Source organism: Ranitomeya variabilis, chromosome 2, assembly GCF_051348905.1.
Source record: "Ranitomeya variabilis isolate aRanVar5 chromosome 2, aRanVar5.hap1, whole genome shotgun sequence".
Lineage (NCBI taxonomy): Eukaryota > Metazoa > Chordata > Amphibia > Anura > Dendrobatidae > Ranitomeya > Ranitomeya variabilis.
The window spans coordinates 637,847,837-637,870,351 of NC_135233.1; the positions used below are offsets into that span (position 1 = coordinate 637,847,837).

At 44.5% G+C, this 22,515-nt stretch overlaps 2 protein-coding genes across 2 annotated transcripts in view; one reads left to right on the plus strand and one right to left on the minus strand.

Moving 5' to 3' along the window:
• NTPCR (nucleoside-triphosphatase, cancer-related) overlaps window positions 1–13,659 on the minus strand; it is a 111,663-nt gene extending 98,004 nt beyond the window's left edge. The window contains exon 1 of the mRNA XM_077289104.1: window positions 13,346–13,659. Coding sequence (XP_077145219.1) covers window positions 13,346–13,379 — 34 coding nt within the window. The 5' untranslated portion in view covers window positions 13,380–13,659. The remainder of the gene's footprint in view (window positions 1–13,345) is intronic.
• A 21-nt stretch (window positions 13,660–13,680) lies between these two features.
• EXOC8 (exocyst complex component 8) lies at window positions 13,681–22,265 on the plus strand. The gene is made up of 2 exons (XM_077289103.1): window positions 13,681–14,172; window positions 19,203–22,265. The coding sequence occupies exons 1-2, from the start codon at window positions 13,724–13,726 to the stop codon at window positions 20,815–20,817; spliced, it is 2,064 nt and encodes a 687-aa protein (XP_077145218.1). The 5' UTR covers window positions 13,681–13,723; the 3' UTR covers window positions 20,818–22,265.
• Window positions 22,266–22,515: the final 250 nt, after the last annotated feature.

A 22,515-nucleotide genomic window follows, 5' to 3' on the forward strand; every position in this document is an offset into this window, starting at 1 on the left:
TCTCCGATTTTACTGAAAATTTATAAGGATGTACATGTATGTTTGAAAAGAGGTTCTGTAAATTTTTAGGGCCAGATCTCAAATACATTGGGCATTGTTGACTTTTCACTGGAGGTTCCACCAAGCCTGCGGCTTCAGCTAAGGGTACCTTTACACAGTGCAATTTTGATCGCTACGACGGCACGATTCGTGACGTTGCAGCGTCGTATGATTATCGCTCCAGCGTCGTAGACTGCGGTCACACGTTGCAATACACAGCGCTGGAGCGATAATTTCATGACGTATTTGCGATGTAGAAGCCGTTGGTTACTGTGCGCACATCGTATACAACCTGTGTCACACGATGCAATCATGCCGCCACAGCGGGACACTAGACGACGAAAGAAAGTTTCAAACGATCTGCTACGACGTACGATTCTCAGCGGGGATCCGGATCGCAGTAGCGTGTCAGACACAACGATATCGTAAATGCATCGCTGGAACGTCACAAATCGTGCCGTCGTAGCGATCAAAATTGCACTGTGTAAAGGTACCCTAAGAGGATTTTGCAAACTTTGGCACATAGCCATTAGAGTTCTATACTGGCTATGATGCTGAAATTTGGCATACTAGCTCAACTTTTGCTGCTAAACACGATAAAATTATTACCGGCTATGACAAAGCAATATTTCGGCCGCAATTTTGTGTCAAAGTGGCTTGAAAAACGCGTCGGATAAAATTTATGCCAAACTTTGCCCATATATAACTCAAGACCAAAAACCAATAGTAACTGGTGCTTTGCTCTGTACACCAAACATCTACATGACTTTGCATTGCTGCAATATCACGGTCAAAGCATATGTATTTGTGGAAATATTCACACCCACATATGATGAAAAACTTAAAAAAAAACGAATTTTACCTATTTTTAGGTCAAATTTCCTAGAAAGGGTACCCCTAAAATATATTAATTCTGATATCATTAGAAAGAGCACATTTTTCTCTACAAGGATCATTGTTTTTTTTTTTTGGAGTCTCTCAGTTTAAGAAATGAAAAATGCCACTGAACATGGTGTTATTCATTAATACGCAATGAATGGTAACTGCACTATTCAAACCCTTGCGTTGGTCCATGGTGGTTATACCACAACCAATTCCCTAAGAATTGGTATTATAATCCTATTAAGAATTGTAATAATGCTGTCTTTCGAGAATTGGCGGCCCCATCGCCTAGGAGCCATGGCCGATAGCCGTGCAAGGCGAGCCTCGGGTGGTCTCTTTATCGCAGGTTCCGAAGCCTGAGGGTGGGTGTCTTTGCCTAGGATCCCAAGCCTAATATTGGGTATCTTTTGTTGGTTCCCAAGCCATAATGTTTAGTCTAAGTGGTCTGGAATTGTTGCTGAATTTGCAACATAATCGGTTCAGAGAAGGCTACTTTCACACTAGCGTCGTACTCGGGCCGTCGCAGTGCGTCGGGCCGACGTACTAACGCTAGCAGTGAATACGCCGCACAACGGGGGCAGCGGATGCTGTTTTTCCACAAATCCGCTGCCCCATTGTGAGGTGCGGGGAGGTGGGGGCTGAGTTCCGGCCGCGCATGCGCGGTCGGAAATGGCGGTCCGTCGGCAGCAAAAAACGTTACATGTAACGTTTTTTTGCAGCCGACGGTCCGCCACAACACGGTGAACGCATCCTGCAAGCACTTTTGCAGGATGGGTTTTTTCAACCAAACGACGCATAGCGACGTGCAGTGCACGACGCTAGTGTGAAAGTAGCCGAAGCTGTATTGTCGGCCCATTGCTGTCCAAAATGTCCAAATCTTGACATTGGCACCTAAAAGTTGGTCCATTAAGGCTATATCAGACGAATTCGGTGTCTCTGAACGAATGGTCAAACAAGCTCGAAAGCTTAAATGTGAACATGGGATCTTAGCCTTACCTAGAATCAAGTGTGGCAAGAAAGTTTCTGAGGAAGTGAAGAAAAAGGTGCAGGCATTTTTTGAGGATGATGAATTCAGTCGAATGTGCCCTGGTAAAAAAAGACTATGTATCAGTGCGAATAGCAGGAGAAAAAAAAGCAGATGCAAAAGCGACTATTACTGAGCAATATGATGTGAAATGTTTGTTGCCCATCGGGATCGGAATGGCCCTGAAATTGGTTTTTCCAAGTTTTGTGAGCTTCGGCCAAAGTGGTGCGTAACCGTTGGATCTGCTGGAACACATTCCGTTTATGTGTGTACCATTCACCAAAATGTCAAACTAATGCTTGCAGCATGCCCAATCAATGATGACTACAAAGAGCTCATATGCAAAATGGTCTGTGGAATTGAATCCAAGGACTGTATGCTTGGCCGTTGTGATAAATGCCCGGGTCCTGAAGTTTTAAAAGAATTTCTAGTCAATCTGTTTGTCAACAGTGACCCTGAAGATATTATTGAGTTCAAACAATGGATTCACACTGATCGAGACACGCTTGATACCAAACAACTGACTATAGAAGATTTCATTGAAGAATTGGTTTTGAAAATTTCTAAACTTTGTAGCCATCACTACATCGCCAAGCATCAAAGTTGATATCTGAAATCGTTGAAGGAAAATCTGAGACCTGGAGAGCTTGTGATCCTTATGGACTTTGCTGAAAATTACTCATTTATTGTTCAAGATGTCATTCAAGGTTTCCACTGGGAAAATAGTCGAGCTACAGTACACCCATTTGTAATTTACTTCAAGGAGTTAAATGGTGAAGCTGCGCAGAACATCAGCTTGTGCATAATCAGTGATTGCTCACGACATGACACAGTTGCAGTCCACACTTTCTGAACAGTAATTGTGGAGTATCTCAAGACTCATCTATGGGATTCGTCATATCCACTACTTCAGCGATAGATCTGCAGCCCAGTACAAAAATTTCAAAAATGTTCTCAACTTGTGCCACCACAATGCTGATTTCAATATCACCGCTGAATGGAATTTTTTTGGTACCAGTCATGGAAAGTTGCCCTGTGATGGGATTGGAGGGACAGCAAAGAGGTTGGCAGCTCGTGCCAGTCTTCAATGCCCAACTGAAAACCAAATACTGACCCCGGTGGATTTATTCAACTTTTGCAACGAGCAACTGCATGGAATCAAGTTTTTTTTTGTTCCAAAAGAAAAAAATTGACGAAATATGTGTAGTTCAAGAGGAAAGGTTCAAAGATGGACATACAATTGCTGGAACAAGAGAAAATCACCAGTTTGTGCCAATTGATGGCAAAAAGATTTGCATATATACTCATTTTGTTTCTATCTTAAGTTTTGTCTGTTTAAGCCCTTCACTCAGAAGCCTGTTTTGACCTTCCTGACCAGGCCATTTTTCTCAATACTGACCACTCTCACTTTATGAGGTCATAACTCTGGAACGCTTCAATGGATGGCACTGATTCTGCGACATTTTGTACTTCATGATAGTGGTAAAATGTGTTACGATAATATGAATATGCCATGTTTTGAGTATATACCTAAAAGGTCGATGGCTTTTCAGACACACTCTGTGGGCTTTTCCGACCCCCCTCCCTCTTCACTCTGGCTGTAATGTGAGACCAGCGTGCTAGCAACATCCACGTAGGAATTTTCATGGCTCTGTGCTGCGAAAGCCCGTCTCTGTCAAAACCCCTCATCCCCCCCTCCCGTCTGATACCAGCTAAAACTGGTACAGCAACTTTTCCAAACTGCATGGGACTCTTTTGGTCTTGAAAAGTTATGCATACTAGCACCGATCAGGGATAGTAAGATAAAAGTTGCATATTCTGGATGTCCACCGAGAGATCTAGAACTCATTGAAATCACTAGGACCTAAACCCAATGAAATGCCAGGAATGGATTTCTCCATAAATGGGTCATATACCTACGCCGTGTTTATACTTAAACGTAACCCCCTCAAGTGGTGAGCATCATGATCCTTGTGTCGTTCTTCTACGAGACTCATACAGCGAGTTATGTATAGAAATGGTTTGTCATAACTCTAAGAAAGGGGAATATTCAGTCTCTGAGTGAGATCACCACAGGGGGAGTGCCTTGGTTTTGGGCACGGAGGTAAATGAGGGAGACATCAGTCTTCACTAGTTTTTTGTCCTGGGTCTAGCTGCGAGACAGATCTGTGTTGCATCTAGATGTATGCCAATCCCCCACAGCACATGGTCTGCCATGAGATGAAATTGCATAAACTGTAAGTATATCTCAACTTTAATCCCATTTTAATTGTAATTGTACTGTACATCCGATACTTGTCTACTTTTATAAAAACTTTTTATACTTTTGTAAACACTGCCTACCTTTTTGGAGTAAAATATATAAAATTACTAGTTGTGTTACCCTTTGCTCTATAACGAACTGTCACGTTCTCTGAAGTGAATTACACTACTAATCTGGGTTGGCTCTGGACCCGTTATTAAGAAATCGGAGCTGGTGGCAGCGGATTTGTCCTGGGCGCTTGGGAGGCTTTGTAGCGATGGACAGCATTGATAATTATTGTTCCCACCTGAGTGGGAGTAGTTATAATCGCCCTCGCTGCAGTGTGCCCATTTGCCAGTACAAAGTAAGGCAGCCTTTCTGGCAACTAATTATCCTAGGTGCAGTACCCTGTCTGACCTAAGGGTAAGGGGGGCGCCAGAGCTGCAAGTTCCAAACCGGAACAGGGAAGTGGGATATAGAAAAATCCCCTTCAGAAAGGAAACAGTGGCAACCAAACAACCCCGGTTCATGACAAATTGGTGTGAGCGGTGGGGAAGATAAAGATCCTCCCTGTGAACCGTGACAAAATGTAATGAATGTAGGATAGCTGCGGAGACACCATCACGTGTTTCTCAACGCAAGCAGTGAATAGCCAGGCCTTTCCCCGGGAAGGAACAACCACGGGAAGGGCAGCATCCAATAAAGGAAAACATCCAATACAGGAAAACCACCTATGCCAAGCATGGTATCCATCCACAGACAGCTGTTTCGGGGTGTTTGCCCCTCATCAGTGTGGAGTAGGAATCTGGCTATTAGGAGCAGTGGCTAGTAAAAGGCTGTAAAGGAACAGATGATTGGCCTCGGGGAGACCAAAATGCATTTGCATATTTCCCATAAGGGATGGGGGCAGTGTTCTGGATCACTGCGTTGAGAAACACGTGATGGTGTCTCCGCGGTGTTGGATGTTTTGGTCTCCCCGAGGCCAATCATCTGTTCCTTTACAAAATGTAATGAATAACATTTGCTACATCAGCACAATTTTTGAAACATATTTTTTTTGTTAGGAAGTTATCAGGGTTAAACATTGACCGGCAATTTCTCATTTTCACAACAAAGTTTCCAAAACCATTTCTTTTTGGGACCACATCACATTTGAAGTGACTTTTTTGGGGTCAATATGACAGAAAATACCCAAAAGTGACACTATTCTAAAAACTGCACCCCTAAGGCCAAGTGCACACGCTGCGGATTCCATTGCGGAATTTTCCGCAGCGGATTTGATAAATCAGCAGTGCAAAAAGTACTGCGGATTTATCGCGGTTTTTTGTGCGGTTTCCACTGCGGTTTTAGACACCTGCGAGTTTCTATAATGGGGCAGGTGTAAAACCGCTGCGGATTCCGCACAAAGAATTGACATGCTGCGGAAAAATAAACCGCTGCGTTTCCACGCGTTTTTTTCCGCAGCATGTGCACTGCGGATTTCGTTTCCCATAGGTTTACATTGTACTGTAAACTCATGGGAAACTGCTGCGGATCCGCAGCAAAATAAGCAGAGTGTGCACATAACCAAGGTACCAAAACCACACTCAAGAAGTTTATTAACCCTTCAGGTGCTTCACATGAATTAATGTAATGAGGAAGGAAAAAATAAACATTTAACTTTTTTCACAAAAATGTTCCTTTAGACCCAATTTTTTTTTAATTTTCATACAAGTAACTGAAGAAATTGCACAATACAATTTGTTGTGCTATTTCTCCTGAGCATAACGATACTCCATATGTGGGGGAAAACCACTGTTTGGGCGCACGACAGATCGGACGGGAAGGAGCGCCATTTGAATTTTTGAATGCAAAATTTGCTGGAATAATTAGCGGATGCTATGTCACGTTTGGAGAGCCCCTGATGTGCCTAAACAAAAGAAACCCCCCACAGGTGACACCATTTTGGAAACTAGACCCCTCAGGGAACTTCTCTAAATGTGTGGTGAGCACCTTGAAACCCCAGGTGCTTCACAGAAGTTTATAATGTTGAGCGGTGAAGATAAAAAAAAATCAAATTTTTCCCACAAAAATGTTTTTTTTAGGCCTATTTGTTGTATTTTCACAAGGGTAACAGGAGAAAATGGACCCCAAAATTTGTTGTGCAATTTCTTCTGAGTTCACCGATACCCCATATGTGATCAAAACTACTTTTGAGGCACAGTGCAAAGCCCAGAAGAAAAGAAACATCATATTTCAGTGCCGATTTTGCCGCACTTGTTTGAGGGTGCCATGTCACATTGGCAGAGCCCATTTACTCAAAGAAAAAGAAATAGACCATAACGAGGGGATCACCATGAGACATGGACAATGTATAAATCTTTTATTAGGTACACAAACACAAACCAACATCTTAAAAACACTTAAAACCAGTCACACATTTGACATGACAATAAACAAGAGCTCATAATAGAGCACCCAAGCTGCTAACAAATAATTGATCTGTGCTGACAGGGATTTTAGAAATATAAACAATAGACCATCACAGATAAATAACAGAATCAATTCCAAAATGAGAATGCAAATATATCATGTACACCTCCTCCTAACCCTAAATAAATAAATACAGTTATATGAAAAAGTTTGGGCACCCCTATTAATCTTAGGCTTAATGTTTTATAAAAATTGTTTTTTTTGCAACAGCTATTTCAGTTTCATATATCTAATAACTGTTGGACACAGTAATGTTTCGGCCTTGAAATGAGGTTTATTGTACTAACAGAAAATGTGCAATCTGCATTCAAACAAAATTTGACAGGTGCATAAGTATGGGCACCTCACCAGAAAAGTGACATTAATATTTAGTAGATAATCCTTTTGCAAAAATAACAGCCTCTAGTCGCTTCCTGTAGCTTTTAATGAGTTCCTGGATCCTGGATGAAGGTATTTTTGACCATTCCTCATTACAAAACAATTGCAGTTCAGTTAAGTTTGATGGTCGCCGAGCATGGACAGCCCTCTTCAAATAATCCCACAGATGTTCAATGATATTCAGGTCTGGGGACTGGGATGGCCATTCCAGAACAGTGTAATTGTTCATCTGCATGAATGCCTGAGTAGATTTGGAGCGGTGTTTTGGATCATTGTCTTGCTGAAAGATCCATCCCCTGCGTAACTTCAACTTTGTCACTGATTCATGAACATTATTGTCAAGAATCTGCTGATACTGAGAGGAATCCATGCGTCCCTCAACTTTAACAAGATTCCCGGTGCCGGCATTGGCCACACAGCCCCAAAGCATGATGGAACCTCCACCAAATTTTACTGTGGGTAGCAAGTGTTTTTCTTGGAATGCTGTGTTTTTTTGCCGCCATGCATGACGCCTTTTTGTATGACCAAACAACTCAATCTTGGTTTCATCAGTCCACAGGACCTTCTTCCAAAAAGAAATTGGCTTCTCCAAATATGCTTTTGCATACCTCAGCCGACTGTTTGTGGCATGCTTGCAGAAATGGTTTCTTTCGCATCACTCTCCCATACAGCTTCTCCTTGTGCAAAGTACATTGTATAGTTGACCGATGCACAGTGTCACCATCTGCAGCAAGTTGATGCTGCAGCTCTCTGGAGGTGGTCTGAGGATTGTCCTTGACTGATCTCACCATTCTTCTTCTCTGCCTTTCTGATGTTTTTTTTGGACTGCCACTTCTGGCCTTAACAAGAACTGTACCTGTGTTCTTCCATTTCCTTAGGCTAGGTTCACATTGCGTTAGGGCAATCTGTTTAGCGCTAGCGCATTGCGCTAACGCAATGTATTTGTGGGGGTCGCGTTAACGTCCCCGCTCTCGCAGATCCCCGATCTGCGAGAGCGGGGAACGGACCGCGGGTGCGCCACTGACTCTGCAAGCAGCGTCCGAGGCGCGCCACAAAAGAATGGCACATCGCTAGCGTGAGCAGAAAAAGGCACGTGCTAGCGATGCGCTTCAGGCAGAAACAACATTGCTGTCAATGGGTGCGCTAACGGACCCGTTGCACGGCGTTAATTGCAACATTTTCGCCGTGCAACGCTGTCCGTTAGCGATCACCCAATAACGCAATGTGAACCTAGCCTTACTATGTTCCTCACAGTGGAAATTGACAGGATAAATCTCTGAGACAGCTTTTTGTATCCTTCCCCTGAACAACTATGTTGAATAATATTTGTTTTCAGATCATTTGACAGCTGTTTTGAGGAGCCCATGATGCCACTCTTCAGAGGAGATTCAAACAGGAGAACAACTTGCAAGTGGCCACTTTAAGTAGCTTTTCTCATGATTGCATACACCTAGCTATGAAGCTCAAAGCTCAATGAGGTTACAAAACCAAAAAAAGTGCTTTAGTAAGTCAGTAAAAAGTAGGTAGGAGTATTTAAAACAAGAAAATGATAAGGGTGCCCATACTTATGCACCTGTCACATTTTGTTTGAATGCAGATTGCACATTTTCTGTTAGTACAATAAACCTCATTTCAAGGCAGAGACATTACTGTGTCCAACAGTTATTAGATATATGAAACTGAAATAGCTGTTGCAAAAAAAACAATTTTTATAAAACATTAAGCTTAAGATTAATAGGGGTGCCCAAACTTTTTCATATAACTGTAACCCTTTCTTGTTCAGAGCAAAATATAGCTGAACAACACTAAGTTCCTAGGCAATGGTGACGAAAGGAGAGCACGCATAGCAGAATGCTATATAAGGAGAAGAAAAGGCAAGAAATAATCAAACATGGTTGGAAATATACAATACCAAGTGAGGTGCCCACAATCGATGGTTAACTATGAAAAATCCCTGTGAGGAGTTAGGAGTCAATCATGGCATAAATATGCCTGAGCATACATAAGAAATAGCAGCGGGGAAGCCCTGACGCGTGTCGCCGTTCACGGTGGCTTTGTCAGGGGATGAGCCCCTGAGGTGCCAGAACAGCAGAACCCCCCATAAGTGACCCCATTTTACAAACTAAACCTCTCAATGAATTCATCTAGGGATGCAGTGATCATATTGACACCACGGTTTGGTCTCAGAATTTTATACTATTGGTGAATAATAATTTTAATTTTTACCACCAAAATTGTGTTAGCCCAAAATTAAACACTTTCATTCTGGGAAAATGGTAAAAAATGGCACCAAAATTTGTCCCACAATTTATGCTGAATGTAGACATACCCCATTCTTTGCGTCAGTATGTCAGTCCGTCCGTAGTCACACAGAAACAGACAGTGGGCCTTACCTGGTGGTGTCCCCTGACCAGGATTAAATAATCGAGGTCTCAGCATCAGCAAATCTCATGCTCCTCCTCTCCCAGGTCGGCAGGTGGGGGAACCCCGCAAGGGGAACGCCCCATGTGGCAGCAGATCTTGCAATACGTGGCTACCGGGCGCGCATGCGTTCCATGCTGGAACGCACAGGAAGCGAACCGGAAGTTCAGGATGACGTCACTTCCGCTGTGTGTGTACCTCAGAATCTGCCGGCAAAAGGAGAGGCCGCACGTCACCGCCCCCTCTACCCCCCGAGGGGGTGCCGAGTCACAGGTGGACCGTGGAGACGGGAGCAGCAATAGGAGGAGAGTGGAACCCCCGACCTCAGCTACCCGGCGGAAGGTAAAAAATCTTCATGCCCCATAGAGGACAGGAAAAACACTGGTGCTTGCAGGAAGGGGAGGGTCTTTATCTTCTTTGTGTTTCCTGTCCCCCATTAGGGAGGGGAGACCTCATCCGATGCTGCCGTCATGGAATGTGACCGGAGAAAACTATGTCATAGAAAAAAAATATTTTTTCATTGCTTTATTCTGAGGGCTATAACTTTTTTTTATTTTTCTGCTGATGTAGCTGCATGGCAGCTTGTTTTCTGTGGGACACAATGATGTTTTCAGCAGTACCATTCACTTTTTATTGCATTTTTTGTTCCGTGGTATGATAAAGCATTGTTTTTTGCCTACTTTTTTATTTTTTTTATGGTGTTTACTGAAGGTGTTATCTAGTGGGCCAGTTTTATAAAGCGGGTCACTACAAAGGCGGCGGTATCAAATGTGTACTTTGTTTATTTTTTTTACATAAATAATGTATTTATTGGAATAATATTTGTTTTTGTTGCTCTTTATTTGGGGATTTTTTTAAATATATTTTTACACTTTTTTAAACTTTTTTACATTGTCTCAGGAAGGAACATCACTGTACAGTACCAGATCACTGATCTGATTCTCTGCAATGCTTCTGCACTGCAGAGCATCAGATCAAGCATCTGACAGGCAGGGAAGGAGGCGCCTCAAGTCCAGCTCTTAGCAGACGCTCACAAGCCACCTTCCCTCTAGGACCCTGTGGCTATCCTGGGACCGGGGGTCTCCATGGAGACCATCAGAACAACGCAATCTCATAACGTTTTTCTGATGGGAGCACACAGGGAGCCATCATCTCCCTGCGCGATGCTCCTTGATGTCGCTGTCACTATTGACAGTGGCATCAGAGGAGTTAAACCCCAGCGATCGGTGCTGACACCGATCGTGGACATTTGTGCAGGGTATCAGCTCTCACACAGAGTGGACACCCAACGCCACAGCGCTCAGCGTGTTGTTTGAGGGAACGCAGCTCCCGCAGAACAGTATATGTATATATATATTTTTCCAATTTTGCTTTACGTTCTTGCACACAATGTAAATAATGGCGCGGTCTTCCTTTCTTTGAGCTGGGCATTATATTTATATACCTTCCCATAGCTGGGTGGCGAACTCCGGCCCTGGTCCTGCTCTGCTCTTATTCACATTGAGGTAGTTTTTGACACATGATAAGGTTTTAATACAAGAGACAGTAAAGGACTGTTCGGATTTGGATACACCTTGTCGCGGAGGGATGGCTGTTATGCTTTTTTTTTTTTCTACACAAAGACAGTGTTTACAAAGTACCCTATGTTATTTATATGCACTATTACTTTCTACTTATTACAGCGGGGTATATACTCATTTTGCTTCCATCTTAGGTTTAGTCTGTTTAATGGCCAGTGTAAATATGCTCCTACACGGTGCATGTATGCAAACATACTCCAGTTCACTTTTTTGGTTTTCCATTTGAGGGGGAGCCTGATTCATTGTGCCATAGGGGCTGCTTGAGGCGGAAGAGAACATAGTGCCTGAAGGAAAAGTGAAAAAGGGCACCTACTTGTGCCTAGAAAGGAACACGAGCCGTAAAAGAACAGATCAGCATCCTCAAATGCTGCTTGCAGCAGACTGGGGACTTCTGAGGTGAAAGACCCCCAGAAGCCTGGAATGGCAGCAGAGGTTTTCCAGATGTATGGAGAGGTGTGGGAAGCCTGGGAAGAAAGGTACTGTCACACAGAAAACAGCTTGAAAAGCATTGATTAGCATGAGAGATCCTGCTCTCCCACGCTACCTATAAAAACAGGGGCATAAGGAGAGGGACAAGACCGCCCAGGTTGTGGTCTAGATGCGAGTGAAGCAGCAGTCTCGAGTAATCGAGCCTCCTGCCAGCGGTGCACCTTTGGCGCAGGTGTCAGTACAAGAGGAACAAAAAAAAAGACTGGGGACAGGTAATGAAAGTGTGGTGAAAAGTGTTATACACAAGGGAGTCACAGTGTAGGAAAAGAATAGATGCAGGAAAGATATGGTATGCAAGGGATAATCCCTCTAAAAACCCAGTCCTGGGGAGAAGAAGAGCAGGTGGAGCAGAGGAATGGGTATGGGGGAAATAAGAGTATATCGAAGTCCTCGGGTTACGTCTTCAGTTGTGGCACTTTGGCACTCCACTGTGGAGATGTGGTGTCTACAGGGAGGTACACTACTGTGGAATGCAAGGTGTGGCCTCCCTGGGGTGATGAAAAGAAAGGTGACATCTACAGCACCTAGCTGGAAAAAAAACCAAAACTTGAAAAACAAAAAAGTGCAGCAGAGTTGATTCAGGTGAGGTCTGCCTTTTCTGGACACTAGGATAGCTCCCAGGGCAGAAGGAGTGCGTATGCCGTGAAGCAGAGGTGTCAAACTGCATTCCTCGAGGGCCGCCAACAGGTCATGTTTTCAGGATTTCCTTAGCATTCCACAAGGTGCTGGAATCATTCTGTGCAGGTGATTAAATTATCACCTGTGCAATACAAGGAAATCCTGAAAACATGACCTGTTGGCGGCCCTCGAGGAATGCAGATTGACACCCCTGCTGTGAAGGATGCGCCTCCTCCCAGTATCTGTGGAACTCAATGCAGATTCGCTTCAGAAAGAGCACAGAGGGACATCTAGATCTGGATAGATTCCGATCTCATTTAGAAAGTACATTTGAAAGATTATTAAAATCGCTTGGTCTACATTATTGTTGAATAAAAATGAGAACAAGTTATGCTTTAACAGTGAGCCAGCATGGAGGCACGTACTTCTATGTGCCCATTGGTGCCGCATAGATCGCAGGGTGCTGATGGGTTGCTAGGACAGCCAGAGGTCTGCGGAAGACATCCGTGCTGTCAATACAGAGCGCCCTTCAAACACAGAGTATAATAAAATACACATGTGGCATCAAAGAATCTGATCTATGAAAATATAAAAATAATTAATGATTCATAAATGGAAAAAAATTCAAGAACAATAAAATGACATTTTTTTGGTTGCTGCAATTCCACACAAAATGCCGTAAAAAGCGATCGAAGCGTCGCCTCTATCGCAGGATGGCATCAATAAAACCGTCGCCTCTCCCTGCAAAAACGAAGCCGCCGCACAGATATCACCGAAAAAGGAAAACGCTACAGCACTTGGAAAATGGCCACAGCCCCAATGGTTTTCCTCACACGTCTGATCTTATTTCACCACTAAACTAATCAATACTGGGCGCTTGGTATCGCGGTAATCGTACCGATGGGGAGAGCCATAGTGCGAGGTCATTTTACCACAAATGTGCACAAGACAATTCCAAAAAAACTAGGTCAGGATGGCGATTTTTTTCACAATATCTCCCCATTTTGAACGTTTTTTCTCCATTTTCCAAGTCTGGCTCTGGGAGGAGGAGAAAATGGAAATTGGCCGCGCAGTGAAGGGGTTAATGGGCCTGGCTAGGACACTCTGTGTGGGCGTGTCTAGAGCAGCGGGGAAGCCGCAGGGACTGCAGGGGAGACGTACAGTGTGAGGACGTCCATGCCTCTCTGAGCACAGCAGTACCTGGAGGGCCAGTTACAAACACGTGACCGGGCATGGCGCCACCCCGTGGTGTCCTGTAGACCGTGCTGCCAGCTGAGCTGTGTGACACCACGTGACAATCCTCTGCCAGCTACTTCCGGTTTAGCTGCTTGTGCGAGCGGCGTCCACTCGCATTTAGCCACGACCCTACCAGGAGCCCATACATTCTAGGATACACGGCTCGTCTTTCGGTCATGTGACATCAATGCTCCGCCCACAGGCGCGCATGAATTTAGTCACGGCCCTACCAGAAGCCCATACGTTCCAGGCATAAACCGCCCGTTTTCCGGTCACGTGACGTCGCGTGCTGCCTGACAGGGCCGCTTCCTGTGTTGTCACTGCGGCCCTCTGGCTTCCACAATGGCGGAGGCTAGCGGCTCGCTCTTCCGGCTGAAGAAGCAGCTTGAGTACAGCCATTTTCAGGCCGAGCAGTACGTGAAGCTTCTCTCCCAGCAGTCTGACGGCGACCGGGACCTGCAGGAGCACCGGCAGCGCATCCAGGGCTTGGCGGACGAGACCGCGCAGAGCCTGAAGCGCAATGTGTACCAGAACTACCGGCAGTTTATTGAGACCGCCAAGGAGATTAGCTACCTGGAGGGGGAGATGTACCAGCTGAGCCACATCCTCACCGAGCAGAAGGGCATCATGGAGAGCGTGGCGCAGACCCTGCTGCACTCCGACCGCTCGGAGGCCGCCCGGGAGCTGAAGGCGGCCTTCACTGAGGAGGCCGAGGAGGGCAAGACCCGCACCCTCACCACCCTGCTGGAGAAGGTGGAGGGCTGCCAGAACCTGCTGGAGACGCCCGGCAGGTACGTGGGTGGGGCAGGCTGCTCGGCCCTTTCTCCCTCACAACATGCCGGGATAACCAGTAGAAATGCTGGCAGTAGAGCGCCGTGCCCTGACCTGGGTGCACTTGGGGCAGACATGGGCATCACAGCAGTCGCTGGATAAGGGTTCCATGACTTTGGGCCTTTGCTGTGTGCCCTGAGGCTCCACATAACAGGCACTATGTAATGACGCCATTGTGTCTGCTGCCTCAATCGCACATTGAATGGTTATTATTATTATTATTATTATTATTATTGTTATAGCGCCATTTATTCCATGGCGCTTTACAGTGAGGAGGGGTATACATAATAAAAACAAGTACAATAATCTTGAACAATACAAGTCATAACTGGTACAGGAGGAGAGAGGACCCTGCCCATGAAGGCTCACAATCTACAAGGGATGGGTGAGAATACAGTAGGCGAGGATAGGGCTGGTCATGCATCGGTTTGGTCGATCGGTGGTTACTACAGGTTGTAGGCTTGTCGGAAGAGGTGGGTCTTCAGGCTCTTTTTGAAGGTTTCGATGGTAAACGAGAGTCTGATGTGTTGTGGTAGAGGGTTCCAGAGTAGGGGTGATACGCGAGAGAAATCTTGTATACGATTGTGGGAAGAGGAGATAAGAGGGGAGTAGAGAAGGAGATCTTGTGAGGATCGGAGGTTGCGTGTAGGTAAGTACCGGGAGACGAGTTCACAGATGTAAGGAGGAGACAGGTTGTAGATGGCTTTGTACGTCATGGTTAGGGTTTTGTAGTGGAGTCTCTGGGCAATGGGGAGCCAGTGAAGGGATTGACAGAGGGGAGAGGCCGGAGAATAGCGGAAGGACAGGTGGATTAGTCAGGCAACTGAGTTTAGAATAGATTGGAGGGGTGCGAGAGTGTTAGAGGGGAGGCCACTGAGCAGGAGGTTGCAGTAGTGGAGGCGAGAGATGATGAGGGCATGGACTAGGGTTTTTGCAGATTCTTGGTTGAGGAATGAACGGATTCGTGCAATATTTTTGAGTTGAAGTCGGCAGGAAGTGGAAAGGGCGTGGATATGTGGTTTGAAGGAGAGATCAAGGATAACCCCGAGGCAGCGAGCTTGTGGGACTGGGGAGAGTGGGCAGCCATTTACTGTAATGGATAGGTTCGTTGGGGGGGTCACGTGAGATGGGGGAAAGATGATGAATTCTGTTTTGTCCATGTTAAGTTTCAGAAATCTAGCGGAGAAGAAGGATGAAATAGTGGACAGACATTGAGGGATTCTGGTTAGTAGGGAGGTGATATCTGGTCCAGAGATGTAGATCTGTGTGTCATCAGCATAGAGGTGATACTGAAAGCCATAAGATTCTATGAGCTGTCCCAGGCCAAAGGTGTAAATGGAGAAGAGCAGGGGCCCAAGGACTGAACCTTGCGGGACTCCGACAGATAGGGGGCGAGGTGAGGAGGCGGTGTGTGAGTGGGAGATGCTGAATGTCCGGTCTGTTAGGTATGATGAGATCCAGGATAGGGCCAAGTCTGTGATGCCAAGGGATGAGGGTCTGTAATAATAGGGAATGGTCCACTGTGTCAAAGGCAGCCGACAGGTCGAGGAGGAGGAGAACAGAGTAGTGTCGCTTGCTCTTGGCGGTTAAGAGGTCATTGGTGACCTTAGGGAATTAGGGACCTTAGGGAATCTGTCACCCCTTTTTTCCCCTATAAGCTAAGCCCACCGCCATCAGGGGCTTATCTACAGCATTCTGTAATGCTGTAGATAAGCCCCCGATGTATCCTGAAAGATGAGAAATAAAGATTAGATTATATTCACCTGAAGGGGCGGTCCGGGTCCGGCGCCTCCCATCTTCATACGATGACGTCCTCTTCTTTGCTTCCTGTCGTGGCTCCTGCGCAGGCGTACTTCACCTCTCTGACCTTTCCCGGCGCCTGCACACTGCAGTGCTTTGCTCTGAGGGCAGGTAAGTACGCCTGCGCAGGAGCCGCGATAGGAAGCAAAGAAGAGGACGTATTGTATGAAGATGGGAGGCGCTGGACTGGACCCCCTTCAGGTGAATATAATCTAACTTGTTTTTTTCCTATCTGTCAGGTTACATCGGGCTCTTATCTACAGCATTACAGAATGCTGTAGATAAGCCCCTGATGCCGGTGACCGCAGCTTATAGGCGAGAAATGGGTTGACAGATTCCCTTTAAAGGAGTCCGCTTCTCCCTACTCCGCCATCATATTCACCACTGAGGGTCCACATCATGAGGATGCAGATACCTGTGAAATTGTGACCCCAGGCATAGGAGGGCCACTGCATGGTGTGGGCTCGTGGGCCACTGTTTTCAGGCCTACAGCTTCACTTTGTAATGTAATTCTATATGTATATATTATATTACACACATCCGATCAGGCCTGGGCATGTATCTTACTGCTTTGAGGTATGAATGCCGGAATATGAAATATGTAGAGGTTTTTTCTTTTCTTGCAATATTTACTCGTCCCACAACAGGGCTTGAACATGCAATCCTTTGCTCATGGTGATAATACACTGTGCGACCTATGTTGCATAGTGTTATGTAACCTGTCAGTTTTTGACTGCCAACTAGTGATGAGCGAATATACTCTTTGAGATTTCCTGAGCACGCTCGGGGGTCCTCCGAGTATTTTTTAGTGCTCAGAGATTTAGTCTTCATTGCTGCAGCTGAATGATTTACATCTGTTAGCCAGCATAAGTACATGTGGGGATTCCCTAGCAACCAGGCAACCCCCCATGTACTTATGCTGGCTAATAGCTGTAAATCATTCAGCTGCGGCAAGAAAAACTAAATTTCCGAGCACTAAAAAATACTTGGAGGACACCCGAGCGTGTTCGGGAAATCTCGAGTAACGAGTATATTCGCTCATCACTACTGACAACCCATCATTAGCCCCCGGTGAGAGCTGATAGGCTGAGGGTTAAAAGTAGGCTATTGTTAGGCCTACTTGTTGCCATGTTGCAGAGGTGGCCTGACAAAGGGAGCAAATTCCCTTTATCCAACACCTCTCACTTGGCCTCTCGCAGCTAACAGCTGTCTGAGGGGTTACTGTCCTGGGACTGGAGCGGTGTCCGGTCATGGCACATGCTGCAGGAGCTCACCTGCGTATGATGGCTGCCTCCTGCTGCTTATGGCATGTGTCCACCACCTGAACAGGTGCCATCTGGGACGTAACTACATCAGATTGCAGGATGGCATCTGAATGTACAGCTTTGGAATTTTCAGATGTGCTATTGCTATAAAAGCCATAAAGTGCAGTGGTTTTGTAATGCATATGTCTGGCCCTGTAGTTATTTGTCAAAAAGCATTATAAAGCTGCATGATACACATACAGTACAGATCGAAAGTTTGAACACACCATCTCATTTAAAGATTTTTCTGTATTTTCATGATTATGAAAATTGTACATTCACACTGAAGGCATCAAAACTATGAATTAACACATGTGGAACTTTATACTTAACAAAAAAGTGTGAAATAACTGAAATTATATGTTATATTCTAGGTTCTTCAAAGTAGCCACCTTTTGCTTTGATGACTACTTTGCACACTCTTGGCATTCTCTTGATGAGCTTCAAGAGTTAGTCACCGAGAATGGTCTTCCATCAATCTTGAAGGAGTTTCCAGAGATGCTTAGCACTTGTTGGCCCTTTTGCCTTCACTCTGCGGTCCAGCTCACCCCTGGAGACTGTGGAGGCCAGGTCATCTGGCGTAGCACCCCATCACTCTCCTTCTTGGTCAAGTAGCCCTTACACAGCCTGGAGATGTGTTTAGGGTCATTGTCCTGTTGAAAAATAAATGATGGTCCAACTAAACGCAAACCGGATGGAATAGCATGCCGCTGCAAGATGCTGTGGTAGCCATGCTGGTTCAGTATGCCTTCAATTTTTAATAAATCCCCAACAGTGTCACCAGCAAAGCACCCCCACACCATCACACCTCCTCCTCCATGCTTCACAGTGGGAACCAGGCATGTAGAGTCCATCCGTTCAACTTTTCTGCTTCGCACAAAGACACGGTGGTTGGAACCAAAGATCTCAAATTTGGACTCATCAGACCAAAGCACAGATTTCCACTGGTCTAATGTCCATTCCTTGTGTTCTTTAGCCCAGACAAGTCTCTTCTGCTTGTTGCCTGTCCTTAGCAGTGGTTTCCTAGCAGCTATTTTACCATGAAGTCCTGCTGCACAAAGACTCCTCTTAACAGTTGTAGAGATATCTGCTGCTAGAACTCTGTGTGGCATTGACCTGGTCTCTAATCTGAGCTGCTGTTAACCTGTGATTGTTGAGGCTGGTGACTCGGATAAACTTATCCTCAGAAGCAGAGGTGACTCTTGGTCTTCCTTTCTTGGGGCGGTCCTCATGTGAGCCAGTTTCTTTGTAGCACTTGATGGTTATTGCCACTGCACTTGGGGACACTTTCAAAGTTTGCCCAATTTTTCGGACTGACTGACCTTCATTTCTTAAAGTAAAGATGGCCACTCGTTTTTCTTTACTTAGCTGCTTTTTTCTTGCCATAATACAAATTCTAACAGTCTATTCAGTAGGACTATCAGCTGTGTATCCACCAGACTTCTGCTCAACACAACTGATGGTCCCAACCCCATTTATAAGGCAAGAAATCACACTTATTAAACCTGACAGGGCACACCTGTGAAATGAAAACCATTCCCGGTGACTACCTCTTAAAGCTCATCAAGAGAATGCCAAGAGTGTGCAAAGCAGTCATCAAAGCAAAAGGTGGCTACTTTGAAGAACCTAGAATATAAGACATGATTTCAGTTGTTTCACACTTTTTTGTTAAGTATATAACTCCACATGTGTTAATTCATAGTTTTGATGCCTTCAGTGTGAATGTACAATTTTCATATTCATGAAAATACAGAAAAATCTTTAAATGAGAAGGTGTGTCCAAACTTTTGGTCTGTACTGTATATCCATTGCATTGTAGTCACACAAGAACAGCTACTTTGTACATTTATTGTGCCGATCTATAATTTTTTCTTTTTTCCTTGCAGGTACTTGCTGTATAATGGTGACCTGACGGAGTTTGATGTGGATAATATGGTGCTTATCCAAAAAGTACATACATTTCTGATGAATGATTGCCTGCTTATAGCTACATCTTTACCAAACCGAAGAGGAATGTACAAATACAACGCTTTATATAACCTGGATGATCTTGCTGTGGTGAATGTAAAGGAACATCCTCCGATGAAAAATATGTTTAAGATTCTGATGTTTCCCGAGAGCCGAATTTTTCAGGCAGAAAATGCAAAAATCAAGAAAGAGTGGCTAGATGTGTTGGAAGAGACAAAAAAGAACAAAATTTTGATTGAGAAACGTAAAAAGGATGATCTGTTGTGCGCACCTACAATCCTCGATGTGTCGGGTAGCTCTTCAGTGAATGAAAAGAAGGCCATAAAGGAGGAGAAGGAGGAAAAAATCATCAATCTTTCTTTCGAATGGATTCAAGAGCTCCCTGACAGCTTGGATGTCTGCATCGCACAAAGAAATTTCGAAGGTGCCGTTGATTTGTTGGCAAAGCTAAATGGTTATTTAGAAGATAAACCATTAACCTATTCTGTGCAGGATTTGAGAGCAAAAGTAGATCCACGTGTAAGACACCTAACTGATGTGTTGGTGTTTGAACTTTCCCCAGACCGGTCATTACGCGGGGGTCCAAAAGCAACGCGCAGAGCTGTTTCTCAACTTGTACGCCTGGGGCAGTCAACAAAAGCATGTGGATTGTTTTTGCAAAATAGGGCTACAGCCGTGCACACTGCTATTCGTCAACTGCGAATAGAGGGGGCAACTTTGCTCTATGTACATAAACTTTGCAATGTTTTCTTTACCAGTTTACTTGAAACGGCCAAAGAGTTTGAAATGGATTTTGCTGGGAACAATGGTTGCTACTCTGCATTTATAGTTTGGTCCTGTTCTGCCCTGAAAATGTTCGTGGATGCTTTCAGTAAGCAGGTGTTTGACAGCAAAGAAAATCTTTCTACTGCAGCAGAATGTGTTAAAGTTGCAAAGGAACATTGTAAGCATCTGTCTGAAATTGGTTTGGATCTGACCTTTTTATTGCATGCCTTTCTAATAAAAGACCTGAAAGCTGTTTTGCAAAGCAACAAAGATATTATAATTGAGGCCACAAAACATCGTAATTCTGAAGAAATGTGGAGGAAAATGAACCTTATGACACCAGAAGCATTGGGAAAGTTGAGGGAAGAGATGCAAAATTGTGGTGTAGTCAACTTTGATCAGTATACAGGAGAAGACTGTTGGGTTAATCTCAGCTACACAGTTGTTGCTTTCACTAAACAAATAATGTTCTTTTTGGAAGAGGCCCTTAAATTGTACTTCCCAGAGCTGCATGTGTTACTGCTGGAGAGCTTAATAGAAATAATATTGGTCGCTGTTCAACATGTAGACTATAGTCTGAGATGTGAGCAAGACTTTGAAAAGAGGAATTTCATAAGACAAAATGCATCTTTTTTATATGACACTGTTCTGCCTGTTGTAGAGAAGCGATTTGAAGAAGGTGTTGGTAAGCCAGCTAAACAATTGCAGGAGCTGAGGAGCGTATCTAGATTGGTCAGAGTTAACCCTGGTACAACATCTGTTGTGTAGCATTTCCTTTGGAGGATATATAATCCCTAATACTGAGCCTGTGTTTATTATGGACTTATTGCGGGGTGGTCCAGTACTTGTACAGCCCCTTCTCAATCACTGTTTTCTGAAGTTAATTAGCCTGCACTTGCCTCTACTGCCAGCACCATTCTAGCGGTGTCGGCACTGGCTCTCCCAGGGATCGTGTGACATGTCACATGATTCCTGCGGCCACTTCATTGTGCCATCCTTCAAGCGTAACTGACATCCAAAGGATGTGAGAGCTACCGCTGAACTTCTGGATTTCAGATTGAAGTAAAGGGGACAGTGAAGTAGTCGCTGATTGGCCACAGGAATCGCATGACATAATATTGCTCGAGCCTTGAGGGAGCCAGTGCCGACACCGCTGGAACAGCGTCGGGACCCGAGGTGAGTGTAGGTGTTATACTTGGGTAGGGAGATAGGGTATGTGCACACGTTGCGGATTTGGCCCGGCGGATCCGCAAAAGTTTGCCATGCTTTGTACAGTACCATGTGAACCTATGGAAAACCAAATCTGAGTGCACATGCTGCGGAAAATTCCGCTCAAACGCAGCGGTTTATTTTCTGCAGCATGTCAACTATTTGCGCGTAATCCGCAGCGTTTTTACACCTATTCCATTATAGGAATCCGCAGGTGTAAAAACGCAGGTGAAATCCGCACAAAATCTGCACTAAAACTCTCAGGTAAAACGCAGGTCATTTTACCTGCGGATTCTGCAGAATCCGCATAGAAAAATCTGCAACGTGTGCACATACCCTTACTGATTGTAAAGGGGTTGTCTGAGTAGTGAACAGCTTTTTAAGTATAATATTAAAGCTTTGTATGTTGAGAGAGCATTGAGGATTTGTCACCTTTCCTGACATTTTTAAAAATAAGTTTTTAGTTTTCCTTGCAAAAATAATAATTCTAGTCCAGGTTTTCTGGTTCCATTTTTATGTTTATTCCTACTGGAAATGTATGAATCAGTTGACCAATGGTTGTTACCATTTCCCTTCTCAATAGGTTGTCCCCCTAAGTCAGGACCATGAGAAAGTGTGTTGTGAAATACTTAATTGGCAGGGAAAGTGGTGTAACACCCATTTATCAATTTGTTCATACATTTCCAAGTGACTCCTACAACGCTAACGTTTATCTAGAATGCAAGTATTCATTTATATAAGAAGCTAACAAGTCCACTGCAATAAACTGGCAAAAAACACTTTAGTCCTTCTATACCTGAAAAATGTGGTGTACTCCAAACAGCTTTTTGTATTTACTTTTAACCCATGCAAGACATGTAAAAAAAAAAAAAAAAAAGAGGATGTATTAATATAACTGCATCTGGAGCAATGTTCAGTAGCTTTGCTAAATAAACTATATAAAAAGTCTAATTATTTTCATTTCCATTTGAGTCTGGGAACAATGAACACATTCGTTAAAAGCAATAGACAAAACCCTTTCAAAAGCTTGGTCCCGCAATCTGATCTAGAGAGACATTTTCTATTTGTCAAAGGCAAAACTGGATGAATTGGGTGTGTGCCACCAATTCAAAGTTTGTCGTGGCTCAAAAAGACACTTTCCTTGAAATTGGATGGCATCCAAATAGTGAATGCAGCAGGGTGTCTCGGCATTGCTCTCACATCTGCTGTACAGCCATAATGGTTCACTTAGGGTACTTTCACCATAGCGTTTTTTGC

Coding starts and splice junctions, on each gene's coding strand:
- EXOC8 (XM_077289103.1), top strand. CDS start 13,724: ATGGCGGAGGCTAGCGGCTCGCTCTTCCGGCTGAAGAAGCAGCTTGAG. Junction 14,173..19,202: donor CTGCTGGAGACGCCCGGCAG/GTACGTGGGTGG, acceptor TTTTCCTTGCAG/GTACTTGCTGTATAATGGTG.